We start from the raw sequence: 21,636 nt of genomic DNA, 5'->3' as shown, positions 1-21,636 counted from the left end.
GTGTGTCCCTATGTCCGTGTGTCCCGTGTCCGTGTCTCCACGTGTCCGTGTGTGTGTGCCCCTGTGTCCTTGTGTGTCCGTGTGTCCGTCGCACACGGCGCTGTCCCGGCTCTCGGGCAGATCGGGACACGGCGGTGGCTGCGGGCCGGGAGCGGCTCCGCTCCGTGCAGGGAAGCTCCGGAGCGCTGGGATGGGGCAGGAGCTGCGGCGGGGAAGCGGCGGGCACGGCAGGACAGGAGCGGGCAGGGAAGCGGCAGCGCAGGGAGGGAAAAGCCGGGGCAGGAGGGCCGAGCCGGCCCTCGGGGCGAGCCCTGGCGCCTCCCAGGAAGGCACGGCCGAGCGGCATCGGCTGGGGCTCAGTTCACGGCTTCGGTGTGTCCAGGCTCCTCCCACAGCTCCACTTCCCAGGCTTTTTCCCCCCGCCCACGAGTGGAGTCCCTCTCAGTGCGATGCTGGAACCTTCCTGTGTCCCGAGTGGCTGCAGGCACAGCGTCCGGGATAGGGCTGGGAGCACAGGAACAGCCCTGACAGTCATTGTCACCTCATCTACAACACGTGCTGAGGCAAAACAAAAACAAAACTGCTTTCTGCTTCCTCTCACCATGGGTTTTTTCACTATTCCCCATCCCACTCTGAAGAATGCAATTTTGCCCAATTACACACATGAAATTAAACCTGTTTTCCTAATCCTGTAACTTACTCTCTTCACTCCATGCCACATCTTGGAAGCCCATGGGCCTGGAGGAAGCAATGTTTCAGGGATGATACATCCCCAGGAAGGACGTGTATGGAATGTGTCCATCTCCAGACTGAGCTCAGATGAAATGCGAGCTGGCAAACTCTGGTAGCACATGCAATGAAAGGCAGGCACATGCCTCCACTTCAGGTCATGGTCAGAGGATGCTGATATCCCGATTGGACAAGGCGTCTGGTACGATGACAGCTACCCCTGACTGCCATGCAGGAAGGAAGCTGTAAATTGCTGCTGAGTGAAACCTTGATGGACCTCAGAGACAGACACATCACTAACAACCTCCTTCCAGAGATACTCCACCTGCCAACACTGGCCTGACTCAGAAGGTGCCAGCTGAAATTCCATCCTTCGAGCTGAACTGATCCCCTTGAGGACTGACAGGTAAATGCACCCACAGGTGCAGATGAGACAGAAATGTGTATTATCCCATCTCACAGCAACTCCACCAAAAAAAAAAAAATTCCTCATTGTATCTTGTAGACGAGGATGCCTATGCTGGGAGTTGGCACAATTGGAAATTCTACAGAATATCCAAAAGGATCCCTGAAGGTCAAAGAGCAAAGCACATGGTAGAGAAACTGACCCCTTCTGACCCTTGTCATTTTCAGCTTTCTTTTTGAGAGCACCTCTCTCATGGTAGCCCTGCTGCTTTTAGCTGCTGCTCCAGCAGTGCAGAGGTCCTCCCTGGTATAGCCAGGGGTTACCTTTGGACCTCACATTGCTTTTGAACAGAACTACAGAGCCAAGAGGCCATTGCTTTCAGCCCTGGTGTCGAAACATCCTCATTACCACAGTGATTATTACAGGGCAAGTTTTCTGAAGCTGGCCAAGACCTGGAAAGCCAGAAGCTCTGATAGTCTGATGTGGCAGCTGGCTCCAATCTGACAACAAGGGTCAGACATGAGCACTGCAGCTGATTTTACAAACCACAGGAGTCACACCAGATTATTAGAGTTAGGAACAAGTGGGCCTCAAAGAAACACACTCTTGCTGCAAGGATTAGACTGAGACCTGGTAAAAAAACTCCAAAAAACCCAGATGTAAAAGCACGTTCAAAAGAAAAAGCAGAACAGGCACTTCTGCAGCTATGGATTTTCTATATCCACTCACTCTCTGAGATTTTAAACTTTTCTTTCACTACAGATAGATATCAGCCAGCACAGTTGTCACAGGCCTGTTAGGCAATCGGGAAGTAACTAATCACCTCAGTGGGGGTGCCCTCTCAGGTATTCAAAACAAGTACAGCCTGCCAGTGCACCTGGCACATTCCCTGCTCTGAGACCCTCCTCATCCTTGGGAGTTCAGTCCAGAAGTGGATTTAACCAGCAGGACAAAGAAGGATGATCTAGATTAAAAGGTTCAGGAAGACCATGATAGAAGTGTGTGTAATTACTGTGCTTTTTCTGGCAGGACTGAGAATTGGAATAATTCAGGCACGCCACATCACTGTGGTGTGAGAGAATCAGCTCACGCACCACTGGAATGAATTTGGAGGGAAGTACAACAGCTGTCTAGCAATGTACGGTAGTAATGTGTAACAGTTTTATGCTAAGAATGCCTGAATTAATTGGACCTTTGGGGGATTTGGGGAAGGCAAAGTGCAATTATTTGAGCTGGAATTTATCAAACTTGAAAAAAATCCCAGGTTATTCCTGGAAAAATTACTATGTGACCTTCAATAACGAAATCCACTGTTCAAAAGGACCCAGAATGGGTCTATATGTCCTATTAAAAGCTATCCAGTGCCGTAAAGAAATTCGTCAAACCCACTTTTCAAATGTAAGATAATTGTAAGGGCTTAATCTTATGCAGGCAAGTCTGATCAGTGAAAAGTTCAAATCAGTGTGTACCAATTGACTGTCAGAGCAACAGAGCTCCTTACACTGTTTTATACATGTTCCATGCCTGGCTACGGTGTGCTTATCAGTTTGTTTACAACATGAGAGGTATTTAAAATAAAATAAATAAGTATTAATTTTTTTTTTTTTTTTCATTTCTCTGGCCACCCTGAAGGCAGCTGTCATGTTGTGGATATGCAGAAGCCTATTGAGAAGTGACCTAGAGATAATGTCAGACTGTGAGCTTCTGAGCAGCCACTATTCTCTATCTTTCAGCAAATTTTGCACCAGATGTGATTGGTTTCTTATTTAAATTGAGTTATTTAAAGAAATATTAAGGTAATGGATGAAGTTAAGCCACTATTAGACTAGTGAGCAATTTAACTAGTACCAACCAGGCAAGTGAATCACGCTGAACTGATCATACTTTTGTGTTTAGACAAAGAGAAATATGTCCAAACTCAGTCCCGAGACTTGCTTTTCAGTAGCAGGGTCCCTGCAGACAACTCAACTGGAGCACATGGTACTTCACTTACAGAGCTGTCCATGCAAACCCATGTAAACTACAAGCTGTCTGAGCTCCAGGCACTGTTTGAGAGTCCTGGCACGTACCAACAGGACAGGCTGGTGCTGAACCTCCTGCCAGAAGCCACCTGGGGTCTGTTGCAGCTTGTGTGCTGCTGACACACCAGCCCTGGGCTCTTGTGCTCTTGTTCAGGAATGAATGTGAGGGCAAAGAGCAACTCAGGGCATGCTCTCTCTGGAGGAGGGTCTGCTGTTCAGGTAGCAAGAGGACATCTTCAGGACACAGTGGCCCACATCTAAGGTGAGTGGGACATTTTTATTACTAGAGAGCTGCAATATATATTTGCAACACTCCACTGGATCTTTTTATACTTGCTTTGTGGAGTTTGTAAAACTCTGATACTATTCATACTGGCTTTTTTGTCCCATGTTTTTGACAAACACAAACCTGAAAACTAAAATCTTTATAAAAAAAAAAAAAGGCAAAATTTGCAAAAAGAATACTAAATTTAAAAATACTAAATTTTTTCTTCCTCCTTCCCACATATTCATATACAGGCTTGGGGGAGCACAGGACAATCTTTTAGATATCATGTGCCTATGGATAGCTGGAATTCATGGAACTCTGATATCAGTGCATTAGTTTTGTTTGATTAGTGAAAGTTGGGTGTCCCATTCGACACTTCATGTCTCAGATGTACATTTAAGAATTTGATCCAGTTAATACGCACTTAAACTTTTATCTGGTAAAAATCTCCCTGGGACTTATGGATTGACAAAGCTGATGACACTGTCCCAAAATTGGCTCTGAAGTGACAGTGGGCAGTGGCTACACAACTCAATGCTGAAAGCTGATCTGCAGGCAGCCATGGAATTGCCTGCCCTCCAAACATTCTAGCAGAAAGAAAGCGGGATCATAGCCAAGGGAAATGAGAAAGTGATAGGCATAAAAAGTGGAATCAGCTCAAATGCCACAGAGGGTGAGGGAATAAGTCTAAACACAGGCACAGCTTTGGTCTCATAAGAGGCTTAGCACTCTCTTCTCAGGGCTAGCTTTCATACAAGGGAGCACTTTGGCTCACTCTAAAGAAGAAATTAAGGGTTTAAAGGCATTTCAGGAATATCACAACAAATTCAGTGGCAACATGATGGGAGAAATAGCTACCACCAGCAAAACATTTGCTCTGCTAGCACAGTCATACTGCTGAATTTCATTCCTTTTCTCTAAGTACATTTGAGACACACTCCAGAAATAATAATTTCAGGGGAAGACAGAGAAATTACAACACCCCTCCACCAAGTCTCCTAGGAATGAATAAAAAGTAAGGGAAGTTCATTGCTGGGTTCTGCAGCACTGATGGTTACAGGGACAAGAAATACACAGTTGCAACCATGGAGGTAAACTCAGCTCAGCCCCATCTAGTAGGAGCCATTTTCCAAACTCAGGGCTAAATATATGATGATGAGAGACAGGACACTCCTCTGGACACCAGTTCCTGTCTCAAATGATTACCCATTGTGAGAACAGGCAAAAGAGGATACATGCCTTTTTCCCCCCTCCAAAGAGTAGAGGAAGAGATTTAATTTCTTATGAAGCTATAATGTTATAGTGGTCTTGTCCAGTAATCAGGGAGAGTAATATCCTGGTCTTCTGAGGTTATTAGTAAAATTTCCATTAAATTTAACAGGATAAGGACAGGGCCTTTGATCACAGGGGATGAATCTGTTGACTAAATGTTGCTGAGGAATTTTTTATCCAGTCTTTGTCCTTCTGACTAATTATATGTTTTGCAGGTAGCACCTGAAAAGGAAATGTGGAAAGATCCTGGCAGGGACACAGAGTCTGAATGAACGCTAAAACACCAATAGAAGAGTTATTTGCTGAAAACAGCAAGCCTGCAAAAAGCCATGGGGTAACATGGCACCTGGTGGTTCCCCCTGGCAGAATAGGGTGGGATTTATGACAGGAATTCACAATAGGAACACCAATGTCCTTACTAAAGACATAGGATCATACTCTATAGTTGAAGCCCAAGGACTCCACACCTCGTGGGCTGCTCCCAGTGTGTTTGACAGGAAACAGTGTTATCCCTGAGGATATCCTTGCCCCTGAAGAGACCTAGCAGTATAGAAGAAACCAAGTGCAACACCTGGGACCCAGGGCAAGAGAATACCTAGGAAAAAATGACACACATTTGGTGAGAGTCTGAAAATCAAAACTGCACAATCACAATGTGCTGTTCAGTGTTACTGCTGGGACTAAGCAAGCCTCCACACACAGTGGGCTGTGGTCACTTGGTGTTCAGATGTAGCTCATCCACAAGACCTTACCTCAATCTCATGTTCCCATAAAGAATTTCAAGAATTTCTGCTTTGGAAAACTATCAGCAGGTATCAGGTCAGCTTCAGAAGCCAGACAGACTCTCAGGTACTGCAACATGCCCAAGCACCATCTGTTAATACACCCAAGCACAAAAGACATGTGAGTTTACAACCTGGGGACTCTTACACACAGTATCCTTAGAAACCATAAAATATTATTGGAAACTGATATTTAATAATAAATAAAAGAGTACAAAAAAAGGACCACCTGATAGTTTCAAAAGGAATGACAACTGCAGCTCATCCAGTTGCACCCAGCAGTTGACATGAGCACCCTGGTAGACAACATTACTTTTCAGACAGGCTGAGCTCGGCCAAGGGAGCAGCATGCCAGGTAGGAGTCAGCAGAGCAGTGCCAGTGACCTCAGGAAGCCACCATGAAATGCCTAGAGGACCAGCCAGAAAAAGACAGAAGTAAAAATTTTCATCAGTGTGACACAGGTTGCTTATATAAAGCTACTCCTCAGAAAAAAAAAAGTTTTAGAAGCCCCCTGCTTAATAGGGTCCTTGGAGGCTTTTGCCAGGAAGAAACACAAGCGATAGCACTGAGCCAGCATTCACCTGTGAGTCAAGAGCACGTTTTGTCACCCAGCTACAGCAGAAGCATCTGCTGGGGGAAGTACATTTCAGAGGCAATTGCATTCTGTCCTGGCTGCCTTCTGGCTGTCAGCACTCAGCTTCAGCAGAGCTGCTGGGCACTGCAGCTACCCAATGTTCCACGGTGCCTTCATTCTCGGGAAGTGGGTCACCAGCCTCCCAGCATTCAGCCATTGGGGAAAGCAGCAACAGCCTGAAGGATTAGGAGGCAGAGGGCAGATAGCTACAGCAAATGAAGTCACACTTGATATTTGCTGTAGCTGCTCGCATCCAAAAAGGCTCAGACAAGACTGGGAAGTAAGTGTTTACACATAGCCAGCCTGCAACAAGGGATAAAAATCATAATGTGTGTGGCTTTGTGGAGCCTCTACAGCATAGCTCTGTTGCCATGAAACAGGGAAAATGCTCCAAATTCTGGTCACACAGAATTTCTGTGAGTGAGGGACAGTGAGGCAAGAATTACAAACAATTAGGTGCTGAGAAATGCAAACTGATAATCCCACTTATGTTTTTAGTTTTCACTTCCTGCATGTTATCCTAGACAAGAATATAGTGATTTTAGTTTGGGATAGCATTTTAGAAAGAAAAGCATAGAAACACTCTTCTCCATCAACAAGCAATGATGATCTGTGTGCCCCTGAGCAGTTGGCTCTGAGCAGATGACTTGTAAGAAGGCATTTCCAGTTTAAGCAATTTGTCCAATGAAATTATTCATCCAAATTTCAACCAAACTTGGAAGCAAAATTAATCTATGAGGCTTTAACTTAAGTTTCCGATGGTGTTTGAAGATAGCAAACTGGTTAGTTTCCCCCTAGGGAAAAAGAAAATATATTAGACATTCACATACTCATTTCAAAGAGACCCTCCCAATTAATTCTAGTGACAATGAAAAACCTGATCTCAGTCATGTGGAGAACTGCATCCTGCTGAAAATTACACAGAATATTTAGTTGCTGCTGTGGCACCACTGTATTCCCCTTGGCAAGGCCTTTCAGCTCATGTTCTTTGCTTTCTTTCCCCACCCAGAGCCCCAGTCTTCTTTCCAAGCTGTGCAATCATATGCTATCTGAAGTCCAACCTGTCATCTCTGCTGTCTTCCACTCACTCTTAATTTGGAGCCAAAGATTTCACCCTCACAATTGTAATTTGTGACCATGAGGCAGTGCAGAGACAGTAAGGGAAGGTAAAATCCTCCTACATGTTTTCCCATTAGGGACAGATTGTGTGGAGAAAACCAAATTGCTTCTAGGTTCATTTTCAGCTCATGTCCCTACTTTGGTCCAGACTACACCTGGCACGCCTGTAGGTTCCAAAAGACAAACTGCATTTGTGCAGTTAGGTAGGGTCAAGCTTAACATTTGAAAGTTAAGGTAGAAACTAGGGACACTCCTTCCTGCCATTTGAGGAGAGTAAGGCCCCTCTTCTGGTTCTGTTAGGCTTTGTGAGAGATCCTGTGGAAGCCTTGGACTTGCACATGTACCAGCATTTTCCATAGTCATAGATGCAGGGATCGTTGGGCTAGCAGGAAGTTTGGTTCCTCAGCCTTCACTGAGGTTCTGAAACAGACAACTCTAATGAAGTGGCACACTTAGCACTCTTGGTCCTCAGTCTGCAAGCACCACAAATGACTCTGATGGGCAAATCACATACAGGGGCACTAATCGGCTCCTGAGGACCAGCACTTGCAAGGCCACCTTCAGTTTTCAAAACTTCTGGACTTAGGTTAAGGTAACATCTGAAAACAAATTACATGACACAAAATATCAGAAGGAATCATGTGTTTTGCCTCGATAAAATTAGTGCACTCTTTGGCAAAATTGTATTGACTTTTGGTGGCTGGGAATTCAAAACATCTATTCTCAAGTTCCTGCTATTTGCCACGCATTAATCTAATGAGTTGCCTGTGAAATAAACCATTAGAAAAGCCCTTGTTAAATTGTATCAAAGTAAATGGTTATCTAAAATAGACACCACAGGGAGGTTCTTAATTAGTCTGTTGTCAGCTGGGACTGGAAATGCTTGCAGCAGCATGAGGCTAATTAATTTCTCATTCTGCCACATTGCAGCTTCCTGTCAAAGCACAAGGTACAATTCAAAACACACCAATGGATGGTTGCTCCTTTTCAGAGACCATGACAGCAGCAGAGGAGCTTTCTGGATTGGTCTGTACTCACTTTCCATAGGGAAATGAGCTGAGGGGAGGTCCAAGCCAGGTGACTGTGCCTGGGATAAGCTGTCTGTCGAAACAAGGAGTCTCTGAGGCCCATATTCTATTGCTTCAGCTGTACATTGATTGCTTCCTGGATGGAAAATGAAAATTAGTCTTGGGAGGAGGGTATTTGGAATCAACTGGAAGTCCCAGGGATGTGCTTATATAAGGGTCTTTATCCTGTGTCAGGGTGAAACTGCACAAGTTGTGCCCATCTGCTTGTGGTGTGGGCACAGACCTCTGACAGCTGTCCTGTTGTAGCAGGACTTCTGGGAATAGACCAGCTAAAGAGACAGTGCCCATACACCCTGGTGACCCAAAAGGCCATCAGAGTCTGAGGAACCAGTTGCACTTTGCAGGAAGGAGCAAAAAGTTACAAAATTTCTATTACTCCGTCATTCCTATCACCATGCCAACGAAAAATGTATTCTCTGGTGGTGATTTAAACAGTTTTGCACAAGCTTTGGACAGTATTTTACAGCCACCTGCAGAGGAAAAAAGAGAACCTGCCACGTGGCCTTCTTTCTTGGCTGGATGCCTGACTCTGGATGTAGAGATGGAGCCTCAGCCAGGGAATGGCTGGTGAAGGGCTGTGCAAGGCCAGTAATAGTAAACACATTGGGTAAATATTCTCTGGCACCCTCTAAACCTAGCATCTCTGGGATATGGTGAGGAGCATCCCTGCTCAAACGGAGCTGGTCCAAGTGGCCTGCATTGTCTCTGCTCCAGGTGGAGTGCAAAGGAAATGAGGCTGGGCAGAGGAACGGGTCTGGCCCCTCTGAGCCTCTGCTCAGCTTGGCACCAAGCCCTCACTCCTGCAGGATGGCTGGAGACCTTCAGGTGCTCCGCTCCTCCTCTGCAACATTTGTAGCTGTTTTTACAGCATCCTTCCCTGTTTCTTCAGAGACACAGGTATGTTCTACGGAAAGGGAGTGAAAAGCAGCGTATTTACACCCACACTTGCAATCAGGAGCCATTTGATATCCCCTGATATCAGCATGCAAGATTTTTAGCAACTCTAAATGTTACAAGCACTCCAAGCAATAAAAGCTTTACTTCACCCCTGCATCAAATGCCTTTGAAACAGAAGAACACCCTACTACACTGAAAATATGTGTAATGCTGGCAAAGTCCCCTCCCATCACTGCCCTTCACCCTTTGTGGTTACACACCTCCTCGTGTAGTAAACACCAGCAGACATAAAGCATTCACAGAGCTGTGCTCCCAGCACAATGAACACACAACCTTTCTTTTAGATATTGCTCCCTGACACAGCACAGTACCATGACTGACTCATGGTTGTTGCCATCTCACCATCTGCAATGGCTCAGTTCGATAATGGATACTTATGGATGCAGCTTATGAGAAAAGGGAACAAGTCCACAGAAAGGAAATATTAACATCTGTGAAGTTGTCCCCACAAGCTGCCTAACTAGTTGGTAGGGCACTAAGGTTAATCAAGTACACATTTAGCCCTTCTTATGAGTGATGTCTGTACAAGTCGGTTCTTAATTTTTAGACAGGAGTGGCACGCAAGCACCATGGTGATGAAGATGTATTTTCCTCTGGACAACAGAGTATCTAATTTTTCCCCACTTCATCACAGAAGCCTTACCACTACTACCACTCCTACCTGTTCATTGCACTATCCACGGAGGAAAATAGCAAGATCTTCCTAAAAACCACTTCTGCATATTCTTCCCCATAACTCCTCATGGAGGGTACCTGTGGGTACAAACTCAAACACTGTTTCCTCTAGAGGCAGTCTTCAGCAACATGTTCACAGTGTTGGAAGGAAGCCTGGACAGACTTCTGTCACTGCCTGATCTTGGTCTCTGGTGCAGCCAAAAGCCAAATAAAAAAAAAGGAAGTTTCACAGTGTATGCGTCTGATCCCCAGCTGTGTTTATTGCTAGGTATTGATCACTGGGACAGCAGAGCTGGTAGATAGCTATCTCATAGCTCACTTCTCTGCCCGGGTCTTCAGAAAGGCCCTGAAAGCTCTTCACAGCTGCCAGCAGCAGCTAGCTGGGTTGAGGTGAGATGCCACCCAAGCAGTGTCTGTGGCCCCACAGCTGCTGGAGGGGTTGAGAAACCTACTCTCAGATACTTGGCTTGCTGGGTGGCAGAGGGTGAAGCAGAGGATATTTCCCAAAAGCAGAAGGAAGGGGACTACCAGGGAAATGCCTGAGAGTGAGGGGCTACCATGGGACTGCAGCAAGCCACTCCTGGTGCCTGCAGCTATGTGATGGCTGATGGTCTGCTGGAGCAGGTGGTTTTGGGGAAGCCATCCCCATTTGACAGGTATTAGATAGGCTGCCTTCTAAAAAAAAGCAGATTTCATGTTATTCAAGAACACAACTGCCCTGTGATTTATGTGCACACTTTGTGCCCCACTGCACACTTTTCCCCAGAGAATTCCTGGTGTACCATGCAGATTTCACCCATTCAAAGTGAGCTGCTTGCATCCTCTTTTCCAGTTAAAAAAGTGCTTTGCCTATCTCTCTCCAGTGCCCCTGCATACCATGATGAGAGTGCTCAGTCTGGGCATGCACACATGTTCACACTCACCCATTATTTTCTCTGCCATAAAAGTATCACAGAACGCTGCAAGTTGGAAGAAACCTCTAATCAAGCAGGGTCATCTACAGGTTGCCTAGGACCATGTCCAGATTACTTTTGAGCATTTCCAAGGATGGAGACTGCACCATCTCTCTGGGCAACCTGCCCTAGTGTTTGGTCATCCTCACAACGAAAAAGTGTATCCTGAAGTTCAGAGGGAACCTCCCATATTTCAGTTTGTTCCTCCTGCCTCTGGTTCTGCCACTGGGCACCACTGGAAGGAGCTCTGCTCCTTCTTTGTGTCTTCTTTGTGACCTCCCTTCATGGATTCATAGGCATTGATGAGATCCCTCTGAGCCTTTTCTCTTCAGACTGAACAGCCCCAGCTCCCTCAGCCTTTCCTCATAGCAGAGGTGCTCCAGTCCCTCAGTCATCCTAATGACTTTTTCATTCAAGGGTCCATTGAAGAATGGATTTTCTGCAATATGTTCATGGCTTTACTCTACTGAGGAGCTGTCCTGGTTTAGGGCAAATTTGGGATGAAACCTCTGAATGGGGCCCCTCAACTAGTTCAGGGAAAAAAATATTCCTGATTGTGTGCTCTGCCTCATCACCCAGATCATTAACGAAGATTGTTGAAGGACCCAGTATTGACCCCTGGGGTACACTGCTAGTCACCGGCTAGATGTTGTGCCACCAGTCATCAGCATTTGGGTCTGCCCATCCGAGCAGTTTTCTGTCCAGCTCACTGTCTGCTCACCTAAGCCATACAACAACTGTTTGTCTAGGAGGATCTCATGGGAGACAGTCCCAAAGGCCTTACTAAAGTCCAAGTAGACAGGAGCCACTCGCCCCTCAGCCAGCAGGCCAGGTCTTTTACTGTAGGCTATCAGGTTGATCAAGCATGTCTTCCTCCTTTGTGAATCCACGCTGACTGCTTCTGATTATTTTCTTGTTATTCGTATGCCTGGAAATGTTTTCCAGGATTAGCTGCTACGTCTTAGCAGAGGTGCAGATGTGACATGAAGTAATCACAGGTCAAGCTATCAAGACTGTTATGACAAAGAATTCATTTCTTCTTTCATATCCACAGCATAGGATGATTTTTTATTTTAATACATATTTGCATTGTTTAAATGAGCTACAGATTCTGATAATATCCATCCCCATTTAAATTTGCTTCAAGTTTAATTGGCTTGGGAAGTTCCAATCTTCCAGATCCTGCAAGGAACATGCATAGTCTTTTGATCAGTTCCCTTAGTTTTTATACTAAATTTTCCTAAATAGACAGGAAAGATGTCAGCAAGCTTCACAGAAAGAATTAGTCATTGCAAGTATCCTAATACGTGGTCATGATTATGCTTAAAACTGCTTAAAAATGTTCCAGCATATCAAAAATTATTAGCTTCTTCAGCAGAGGTAGGTCAAGACAACCTATTTTCCCTTCCTCTTTCTCCACAGACAAGCAACTCAATTAGAGACCCCCTTCAAGAAGTGTTTCTAAGTTCTCTGGGACAAAGTAAGCTACCCAATATTCACCACTGTGCATACTGTGCAGTACTTGTGGGTGACTCCCCGGAGTTTATTGCATCTTTTGTGAGCAATTTTCGATACAAGAAATAAAGTTTATTTAATCAGAAGCCTCCCAAAGGGAAAGAGCACATCAGGCAGAGCAATGCAGCTAGATAAATTTCCCAGTGAATTATATTGGCTAATTTATTACCTGATGCCGTGACTCACACAGCAGCCTGTACCTCTTCCACAGCAATCCTGCTAAGTCCCCGAGGTCACCTCAAGACGGATGCATGACTCACTACCAGGGTTTCTGAATCCCACTCCTGGTGCGATGGGCCAGTGACAAAACACAAGCCCTTCAGGCATCTGATATTTCTCTTTTGCCCCTTGTTTATTGATCAGATGCTCTCATCAGCAGAGTCTTTCCACATCCGGCCAATTGGCCAGCAAGCAGCAGTCAAGCTCAAATGATTGTCTACAAAGAGCAAGACCCAGGGGCTTGAGTGAACAGTCAGAGCCCAAAAATCCTCCCTCAGGTGAACTTCTTGTGCTTGAGGACATGAAGACACAGAGAACTTTTGAGAGAAGCCCAGAGGCATGGAAGAGGCATCAGAAGTGGCTACACAGACACCTTAAGAAATATAAATAAGGTAATTATGGTATGTGAAGCTGGATGAAAAACAAGCATTATCAAACAGAGAAAAAAATCTTTTAACAGAGGTATATGAGGATCATAGCACATAGTTTCACATTACAAAAAAAAATTGTCAAGTATTTCCTTTTGTATATGCTGCCAAGAAAACACAATGTACTAAAAGGCCTGGAGATGGATGCTGTGCATTCAGCATCCACTTTCAGCAAGGAGTACTTGTTGCAGACAGGAAGAACTTTTGTGAGGCAGCTCTTGAGCAGGTTTGAAGTGCCTGCCAGTGACCTCAGCAGAATGACTGACTGTCTCCTCAAGCTAATGGGGTGGCTCAAATATGTGTACAAGTGCATTATTGTAAAAGCTTGAAACTTGAGTATCCCAATCCACACAGAACTTGCCAGCAAAACAAGTCCCATGCTCCACATCCAAATTATAGATAGGACTTACATGATCCCATACTCAAAAACAGTACCAAGTTTTAGCGTTGCCTCAGAGCTTGGAAGGTGAAAATTTGAGTCTAATTTTACTTATGATGTTATTAAGGGCTTGTGGAGCTCTTGCTTGGTTTGGCTGAGATCTTATACCTAAGCCGGCTGTCAATTGTAATGTATTAATTCAAAACTCCATCTGCCAGAGCTTTGAACTTTAGCATACTAAAAAATATGGTGCACACATTTTTCCATGGATTTTGCAGTACTGCCTGGTCAGAGAAAGTCTTTGTTCTTGCAAAAAGCCATTGACTGAAGCAGAGAAACGTATCTGCAAAACAGCAGGTTCAGAGAAGGGTTTAAGAAAAAAGTACCAGGAAAAATTACCTGTCATTCAACTGGTACCCTTTTCACCACATCCATCTTGATCCATCCTTTTCTGATCTATATCTTCAAACCTACATTAAAAAAAACAGAGGAATGTAGTTCATCTTAAGCTGCTTATCCAAATAGCTGTTTTGGTTGCTCCATGGTAATTAAGAAAGGTCAAAGAAAATGTACTCATCTGATGACATGACTAGAAAGCTGGAAACAATGGATGAGAGAAGGATGAGATACTCAGCAACTTTTTTCATTGTCAATCTTTCTTCCTACACCTCTTCAGTGGCTGGACAGCAAAGTGGGGGCTGGGTGAGAAAAGTGCTTTCTTCCTTAAGAGATCAGGTTCCTGATCACCTGAGCAACCAGAACATATATGTCTATGGGATCCACTGAGATGCATCCCAGAAAGTCCAGAGAGAATTAGCTAATGTAGTTTGCCAAATCACTCTCCATGCAAAGCCATGGCAGTCAGGAGAAATCTCCAGTGACTGGAAATAGAGAATGGAATAGACTGGAATAGAATGACTACATCTATGGACAAGGGAAGGACTGTGAATGTATTTTATCTTCTGTAAAGCCTTTGACATGGTCCCTTACAGTATCCTGCTCTTTACATTGAAGAGAGATGGATTTGATGAGTGGACTTTTAGATGGATAAGGAATTAGTTGGACAGTGGCATTCAGAGAGTAATGGTCAACAGCTCAGAGTTCCAATGGACATCAGGACATCAGTGACAAGGGTTGTCCCTCAGGCGTTGGTATTAGCATTGTCATTAATATCTCATTAATGACACAGACGAGGGTATTGCATGCACCCTCTGCAAATTTGCAAATAACACCAAGGTAAGTAGTGTGGTTGACACTCCTGAAGGGCAGGATGACATCCAGAGGGGTGAGATGGAGAAATGGGCCCAAAGGAATCTCATAAGGTTCAACAATTCTCTCAGCCTTTCATTATAGGCAAGGTGCTCCATACCTCTTCTCCTGGTGGCCTACTCCTTACTCACTCCAGCAGTTCCATGTCCTTCCTGCACTGGGACCCCAGAGCTGGATGCAGGGTTCCAGATGGGGCAGAATCCCCTCCCTCCCCTGCTGCCCACGCTGCTTTGGATGCAGCCCAGGACACGTTTGGCTTTCTGGGCTGGGAGTGCTCATTGGCTGGGTCATGTCCAGCCTCTCACCCCCAGCACCCCCAGCCTTCCAGCAGGGCTGCTCTGATCTGTTCATCCCCCAGCCTGTGTTGATACTGGGAGTGCCCTGACCCACATGCAGCACCTTCAACGTGGTTAAACCATGTTAAACCTCATGAGATTCCTATGGGGCCACTTCTCAAACTTGTCCAGGTCCCTCTGGATCGCATCATGACCTTCAGGTGTGTCAACAGTACCACTCAAACCACTCAAAGCAGGCTGGCTGCAAACCTGCCAATGGCTCTCCATCACAAGACATTAAACTGTACTTGTCCCAAGGCAGATCCCTAAGGGACATAATCTATTGCCAGTCTTCATATGAAGATTGAGTGGTTGACCACTACCTTCTGGGTGTTGCTGTTCAACCAATTCCTTATCCATTGAACAGCCCACTCATCAAATCCTTCTCTAGACAATTTAGAGAGCTACTGGGTAGCTTTTAATAGCAAAGTCATTCCAGGGAGGCTGAGAGACCAGTAGTTCCCAGAGTTTTCTTTCCTACCTTTTTCAAAGGTGGGTCCAATATTTCTGCTTTTCCAATCACCTGGGACTTCACCTGACTGCCTGACTGGCAGAACTTTTCAAGTACCATAGAGAGTGGCTTGGCAAGTATGTCAGCTAATTTCCTTGGGACTCTGGGAAATATCTGTCATGGTTTAACCCCAGCCAGCATCCAAGCCCCAGCAGCTGCTCATTCACCAGCCTCCACCACTGGAACTGGAGACAGAACCAGAAGGGTAAAAGGTCGAAAAGTCAGGTTGAGATAGAGACAGTTTAATAGGGACACTGAAGTCCATGCATGCAAGAAAATCAAAACTAGGAATGAATTCACCTGCTTCTCACAGGCACACAGGTGTTCAGCCATCTCCTGGAGAGCAGGGCCCCATCACACCTGAGTGTAACCTGGGCAGACATGTCATCACTCCAAATGTCTCACCTTTCCTCTTTCTTTCTGTCATGTTATATATTGAAGATGATGTCACATGGTCTGGAAATCCCGTTGGTCAATTTGAGTTACCTGTACCAGCTGTTTCTCCTTCCAGCCTCCCATGCACTCCCAACTTCCTTACCAGCATGGAAGTACAGAAAGCAGAGACAGCCTTGGCTCTGTGTAAGCCCTGCTCAGAAATAAGGAAAACATCTCTGTATTATCAACACTGTGTTCAAAACAATTCCATAACACTGCCCCATACCAGACATTGTAAAGATAAATTAACTCTATCCAGCACAGCATCTCACCAGATCCCAGAGACACACATGTTCAAGTTCTTCAGATGATCACAAACCTGATTTGTTACCTGTTTCCTTCAGTCCCAATCCTGCTGCCCATCAAGAGGGGGAAGAGAGGTTGCCATTGAAAAGTGAGGTAAAAATGTGGTTGAGTATCAAATTTTTGTGTGCAGCAGCAGAACAGAAACATACTTCACCTCAAAGGGGTATTTTTTTCCCTCTAGTTATGAACAGGATAGAAAATTCAGCCATTTGCATTGTTGCTCAGTTGTGTTAAGTGGCACTTGCTGGTCTCTCGATTTCTAGCTTGGAAAGACAATTTTAACAATTGTGACATGCTTTCCTGGAACTGGGTGATTGTTTTCCCTTTCTATCCCCTCCTGCTGGAAGCATACAATCTTGTCTTGAAATCACTCACAAAGGGACAAATTGAAGACATTTAGTTCCACCTTTGTCCTGACATTTTCTGTGTTTTTCTGTCCACTAACAGCATTCTGTTCCAAAGTAGATGTTCCCTCTTCCACCTCAGTAAGCCTGTCGCTTAAATTTGAAGGGCCATTTTTACTCCTGCTGGATATTCTGACATGTACTTCAGCTCTTACAGCAATTTTCCCTTCCACAAATGCCACTAATATTTACATTTCTGTGTCCTTTTTCTATCTCTGAAGGACTGTTGATGAATGCAGCTTCAGGTAATTACTTTTTCCAGGCATTATAATTTGTTTTTCAACAAAAGAACAATTTCCAATTTTTTTAAAAACTATTCAAATGCACTAGGGGAGGTGAAAGAAGGTCAGGGAGCAGGAACAGTGGCTTTCATGGCATTGGTTACCAATATACTCATTACTTCATAACTTGCACTTTACAACATTTCAGTTACGTGGGACGGGCTTGCCTAAGGTTAATAATTTTTTTTTCTTCTAGAATCTGGCTGATGGATAAAAGAAAAAGGCATTATTCATTCCAACATGAGGACATAAAAGCTGTGTATCTGGATAACAGCAGATGGAAGGAAACAGCAAATTTTCACTCTGGAAAATAGGAGCTGCAAATGTTCCTGCCGTTTCTCATACTACTAAGTATCTGTTTTGCACAGTGGCAGAAGTAGAAGTTAACTTGTGCTGGATAGAAGGTTTTGATTTTTAAATCTTTCAGTCAAGAAAGGTATTCATAACAGAGTCCAAAGCACTATTGTTTCAGCCCATTCTGCAACAGGTGAGAGGTTCAGTGTGAATTTTACTGGACAGTTTTCTGGAGGACAAGTTGAAACAATGATCATGGTCCATTACAAACTTTTTAATCTCAAACCCCATCCATTGCCACTGACTTAAAAACTCAAGTCTTCAGTATGTACTTCTAGTCCCACTTTTACTCATCCTTCAAATGAAACAGTAAATACTTTAACTTGACACCCCATTAGGTGTCCTGTAAGGCAGGAATTGTTCCCACTTACAAAATTATATTGCCTCTCTGCGAGGCAAGTTGAAAATCTACAACACAGAGGTGCTTCATTGATGTTGTAGTGTACGGATGGTAAATAAAACCCATGCTTTTCATGACCTGAGAAACCACTGAGTGTTTGCTAAATTGGCTTCTCTGAGTTTTCCAAGTTTATAGTATGAGGAAAATGAATCATGCTAATGGGAAAACTTAAAGAAACCATGGTTGCATGATTTTGGTTCAGAATGTCCTTTTCTGTTACCTTGATTTCTTGGAATCATTCTGGTATCACTCCTTTTTATCTCCCAGCATCTCTGCCCCAGGTGAAAGCATTTAGTCTTTTGTATCACTGGCAACCTGCCTGAAGATGCTGCTGCCTTTCCACATCCCCACCTATTTGAGATCCTTTTCTATACCCATTCAGCTGGTGGTGCTTACTTCAAATTACCATCATCGAAGTGCATCAAATCACAGGGAGAGAACGTCACCATCACAGTCGGCAGGCCATGGATACCAAGGGAACCCCAACACCTATGGTTATTACTGGGGAGGGAATAACATCAGGAGAGGCTTTATTCCTAAGGGCCACCTCCAGGATGAAATCCAGCTGCCGCAGAACATCTCCTGAAGCCTTGCTCTCCACTGGTGCCTAACTTGGGAGAAGACTCTGGGCAGGACTGCTGCCTTGCTGTCTGCCCAGGAGAGGAATAACTTCGCAAGCCCCGTCCTCACCGAAGAAGAATCTTTAGGAGCAGGGTCCCGTGCAGAGGATGCACATGCCGGCTTCCCGAGGAAGGACGCCCATCGGGGCTCCGCTCCCCTCCGCCCGAGAGGCAAAAGCTGTCCGGGGTGGCGGCAGCGGCCGCCCAAGCAGCGGTGGCCATCAGGTAGGGGCTACCCCGGCGGGCCCCCGCGCTGGCCCCGCAGCATCCCGCGCCGGGCGGTGCGCGTACTCACGGCTGTGCGGGGCTCCGGCGGGGCCGGACGAGGAGGAGGAGGCGGAGACCGGGCAGGTGAACCCTCGCGGCAGCTGTCTCCCCGGCCGCTGCTGCTGGAAGTCCGGTCTGTGCACCGCCGGCCTGTGGCAGGGTTCGAGCCCCCCGCGCCCGCCGCCAGCGTGGGAGGGCACGGCGGGGCTACAGACGGACGAGTCGCTCCGACCGGCTCCGGGGATCGAGGGAGCGAGCGAGGGAGGGAGGGAGCGAGGGAGGAGGCAGGAGGCAGGACAGCTCCCGGGCCCGGCCCGCCCTCCGTCTGCGGCTCCGCCGAGGGGAAGCCGAGCCGTGCCGGCTGTCCTGCGAGCCGCGCTGCCCGGGACACTTCGGAGGCTAGCCGGGCAGCGGCTGTGCTCTGCCCCGAGGGGCGCTCCGGGCGACGGGACCGTCCCCGTGCGCTCCAGCTGGATGGCGCGGACCCTGAGACCCGACGACATCAACCCCCGGACGGGGCTGGTGGTGGCTCTGGTCAGCGTCTTCCTGGTGTTCGGCTTCATGTTCACCGTGTCCGGCATCAAGGGAGAGACGCTAGGGGACATTCCGCTGCTGGCCATCGGGCCGGCCATCTGCCTGCCGGGCATCGCCGCCATCGCCCTCACCAGAAAGACCGACGGCTGCACCAAATGTCCCGAGAACATGCGTCCGTGCTGTAAGGAAGTCAGAGACCGGGATGTCGTGGAGCTGCTAAGGACCCCCTCGGACCTGGAGTCTGGCAAGGGAAGTTGTGACGAGCTGGCCCGGAAAGCTTACCGCAAGGACAGGAGAGGGCTGAGGGGAGAGGACACCGTGTTCATCTGCACCTCCGGCACCACCGCCCCTACCACGGCAGAGTGCAAGAGCCTCACCCAAAAGGTGGAGCAGGAGCAGATGCTGAAATACCTGGAGAGCTGTTACCCAGAGATGCCAGAGAATGTGTTCGTGCGAGATGCCTCCACATACAGTGCCTTGGAGAAGAAGAGCTCTTCTCCCAGCAGGGACAGCACTCCTTGCCCTGACATTGAAGACAACATTTTTGTGGCTCCTAAAGACAGTATCATTGTCTGCTCTTACAAGGATAACAGCCCTTATGACAGGTACTGTTGTTACATAAACCCCACTGGAGCCACCTTAGACCAGGAGACAATTGTGTGAAAGATGCATACTTTATATATATGTATGTATACAAAAACTGCAACGCCAACATCTTGATAGGGGATAAGATAGATGACTGCATGGGACAATCCTGATACTATTTCAATCTAAAGTGGTATGTGACTGATGCTCAAACCTTTTGTGCCTGAAGTACGCTTTCTGTAAGTAAACAAGCATGTTTAAAGGTTAAAGAATTCAATTTTTCATTTTTGGACAAAAAGAAATGACATTTTAATTTTATTTTCTCCCTTTCCCTCCCTTTTGTTTCCCTGCTGTATATTGTACCCAAGCCCGTAGGCACACTGGCAGCAGGGCAGCAGTGGCTGTCAGCTGAGATCAAGAGCTGAATGAAACTCTGGAGCTCTCTGTAGGAAAGAATGTGGTGCTCTATGGCTGAATAAGTTTTTGAAATACTATCACTTCATTTTGTGAGGGATTGAGAGATGTCAGCATGTACTCTAACAGCTGGCTGATGTCAGGGAGTGTAGAAGTCATTTGTCTCCCTTTGTCCTGGCAGGATTTTGTTTTCCTTTTTGTCAAGGAATAGATGTCCTGACCCCATGGGCTCTTCTGAAAGTCTCCTAGGAACCAGATAGGCTCAGGACAGTTTTCAAAGACTAACCCATCATCAATAGCATGAACACAGATGTGTTAGCTTGATTTTCCACTGGTCTTGAGTTCACTGGAAGGTTTCTAACACTTTTGGATTTTAGACGCATACTTGACAAGGGGAATGCAACATGAACACAACACAGTTCTTGCAGAGACTAGGAGCAGATGTCAGTGAACTCAGGTCTTCAAAATATATTTCAGTACCTCAAAAATTGCTTCAGGAATAGACTTAAGTGAGTTATGTTCAGAGTGGGATCTGACTCTTCTGAAAATGCCATTTTCTTGTGCCTTTTCTAAAATGACAGATACTTCTGTATGGGGAATGCATGGTGACAGTCCACTCAGGGGTCTCAAAGCCATGCTTTGCTGGGAGAAGGACTTGACTGACAGATGGTTTTTTCACAGCTTATGGATACATAGCAAGAAAATGTGAAGTGAGTAGCGAAGACTAACCATTCAAACTCAGAGCCTGTATTTTACAAAATACAAATCCTGTCTATTCTGCCCAACACTAAGTTGCATGTTCCATGCTGTGCATAGACATCTTACCTGACCTCTACAGCGTAGGTAACAGAGATGTGTTGTACCACAATGTGCATGGTAAGCAGCTACTCTGAATGTTCAGGTCTTAGGGTAATGGTTGCTAAAGCATAGAGTAATTTGCTAGCATCTCACAAAGCCCCAGTTCCTATAAGTAAACTCCCAGAATGCCAAAAAGTTCCGATGTGATGTAAGTCTTAATAGTTGTTCCTACTTAGCTGGTTTTGTCAACCATAAGTTGTACCAGAGAAAAACATATTGAGTTACCAGAGTAGGAAATACGAAAAACAGCCTCTTGTTTGTAGCAACCTGAGATGTTCTGTAGAAAATTAAAAGGAATTTTGCACTTAAATGAGGCTTTCCATACCCATGGAATTGTCTGGAAAGTGAATGTAAATTTTATACATATACTTATATGTGTATTTGTTGTGTTTGTTGAGAAATTTATGTCAAATTGTAATAGACAACCAGTCTTTGAAGATGTTTCCAGAAGAAGAGAACAATTTTCCAGCTAGCTTGGTGTCCTTCAGACCAAATAAGATGTTAACCCTTTGGCCAGATTTTGGTGGGACATCTGGGTACTATTAGGATAAATTCAGAAAACAGTAGCTAGTTGAAGGTAAATCATCTATTCAGACAAAAACTCTGAAAAGGTGGTT

General features: G+C 45.7%; 1 protein-coding gene and 1 long non-coding RNA gene across 5 annotated transcripts; one reads left to right on the top strand and one right to left on the bottom strand.

The window, feature by feature from the left end:
* Positions 1 to 401: 401 nt before the first annotated feature.
* LOC117010471 lies at positions 402 to 18,643 on the bottom strand. Of its 4 annotated transcripts, none has more exons than XR_004420681.1 (4): positions 17,962 to 18,643; positions 13,846 to 13,916; positions 5,708 to 13,012; positions 402 to 5,570 (listed from the first exon to the last, which is right to left on the bottom strand). It is a non-coding gene; the product is annotated as an uncharacterized LOC117010471 (long non-coding RNA). The 4 variants fall into 4 exon arrangements; XR_004420683.1 differs by having other exon boundaries at positions 402 to 8,396; positions 12,590 to 13,012; XR_004420680.1 differs by having other exon boundaries at positions 402 to 13,012.
* A 17-nt stretch (positions 18,644 to 18,660) lies between these two features.
* TMEM215 (transmembrane protein 215) lies at positions 18,661 to 20,564 on the top strand. The gene has a single exon (XM_033084968.1). The coding sequence runs from the start codon at positions 19,103 to 19,105 to the stop codon at positions 19,823 to 19,825; it is 723 nt and encodes a 240-aa protein (XP_032940859.1). The 5' UTR covers positions 18,661 to 19,102; the 3' UTR covers positions 19,826 to 20,564.
* The last annotated feature ends 1,072 nt before the right edge of the window (positions 20,565 to 21,636 follow it).

This window comes from Catharus ustulatus, chromosome Z, assembly GCF_009819885.2.
Source record: "Catharus ustulatus isolate bCatUst1 chromosome Z, bCatUst1.pri.v2, whole genome shotgun sequence".
Taxonomy (NCBI): domain Eukaryota; kingdom Metazoa; phylum Chordata; class Aves; order Passeriformes; family Turdidae; genus Catharus; species Catharus ustulatus.
The sequence above is the reverse complement of the archived record's forward strand: the minus strand, read 5'-3'. Positions and strand labels throughout refer to the sequence as shown.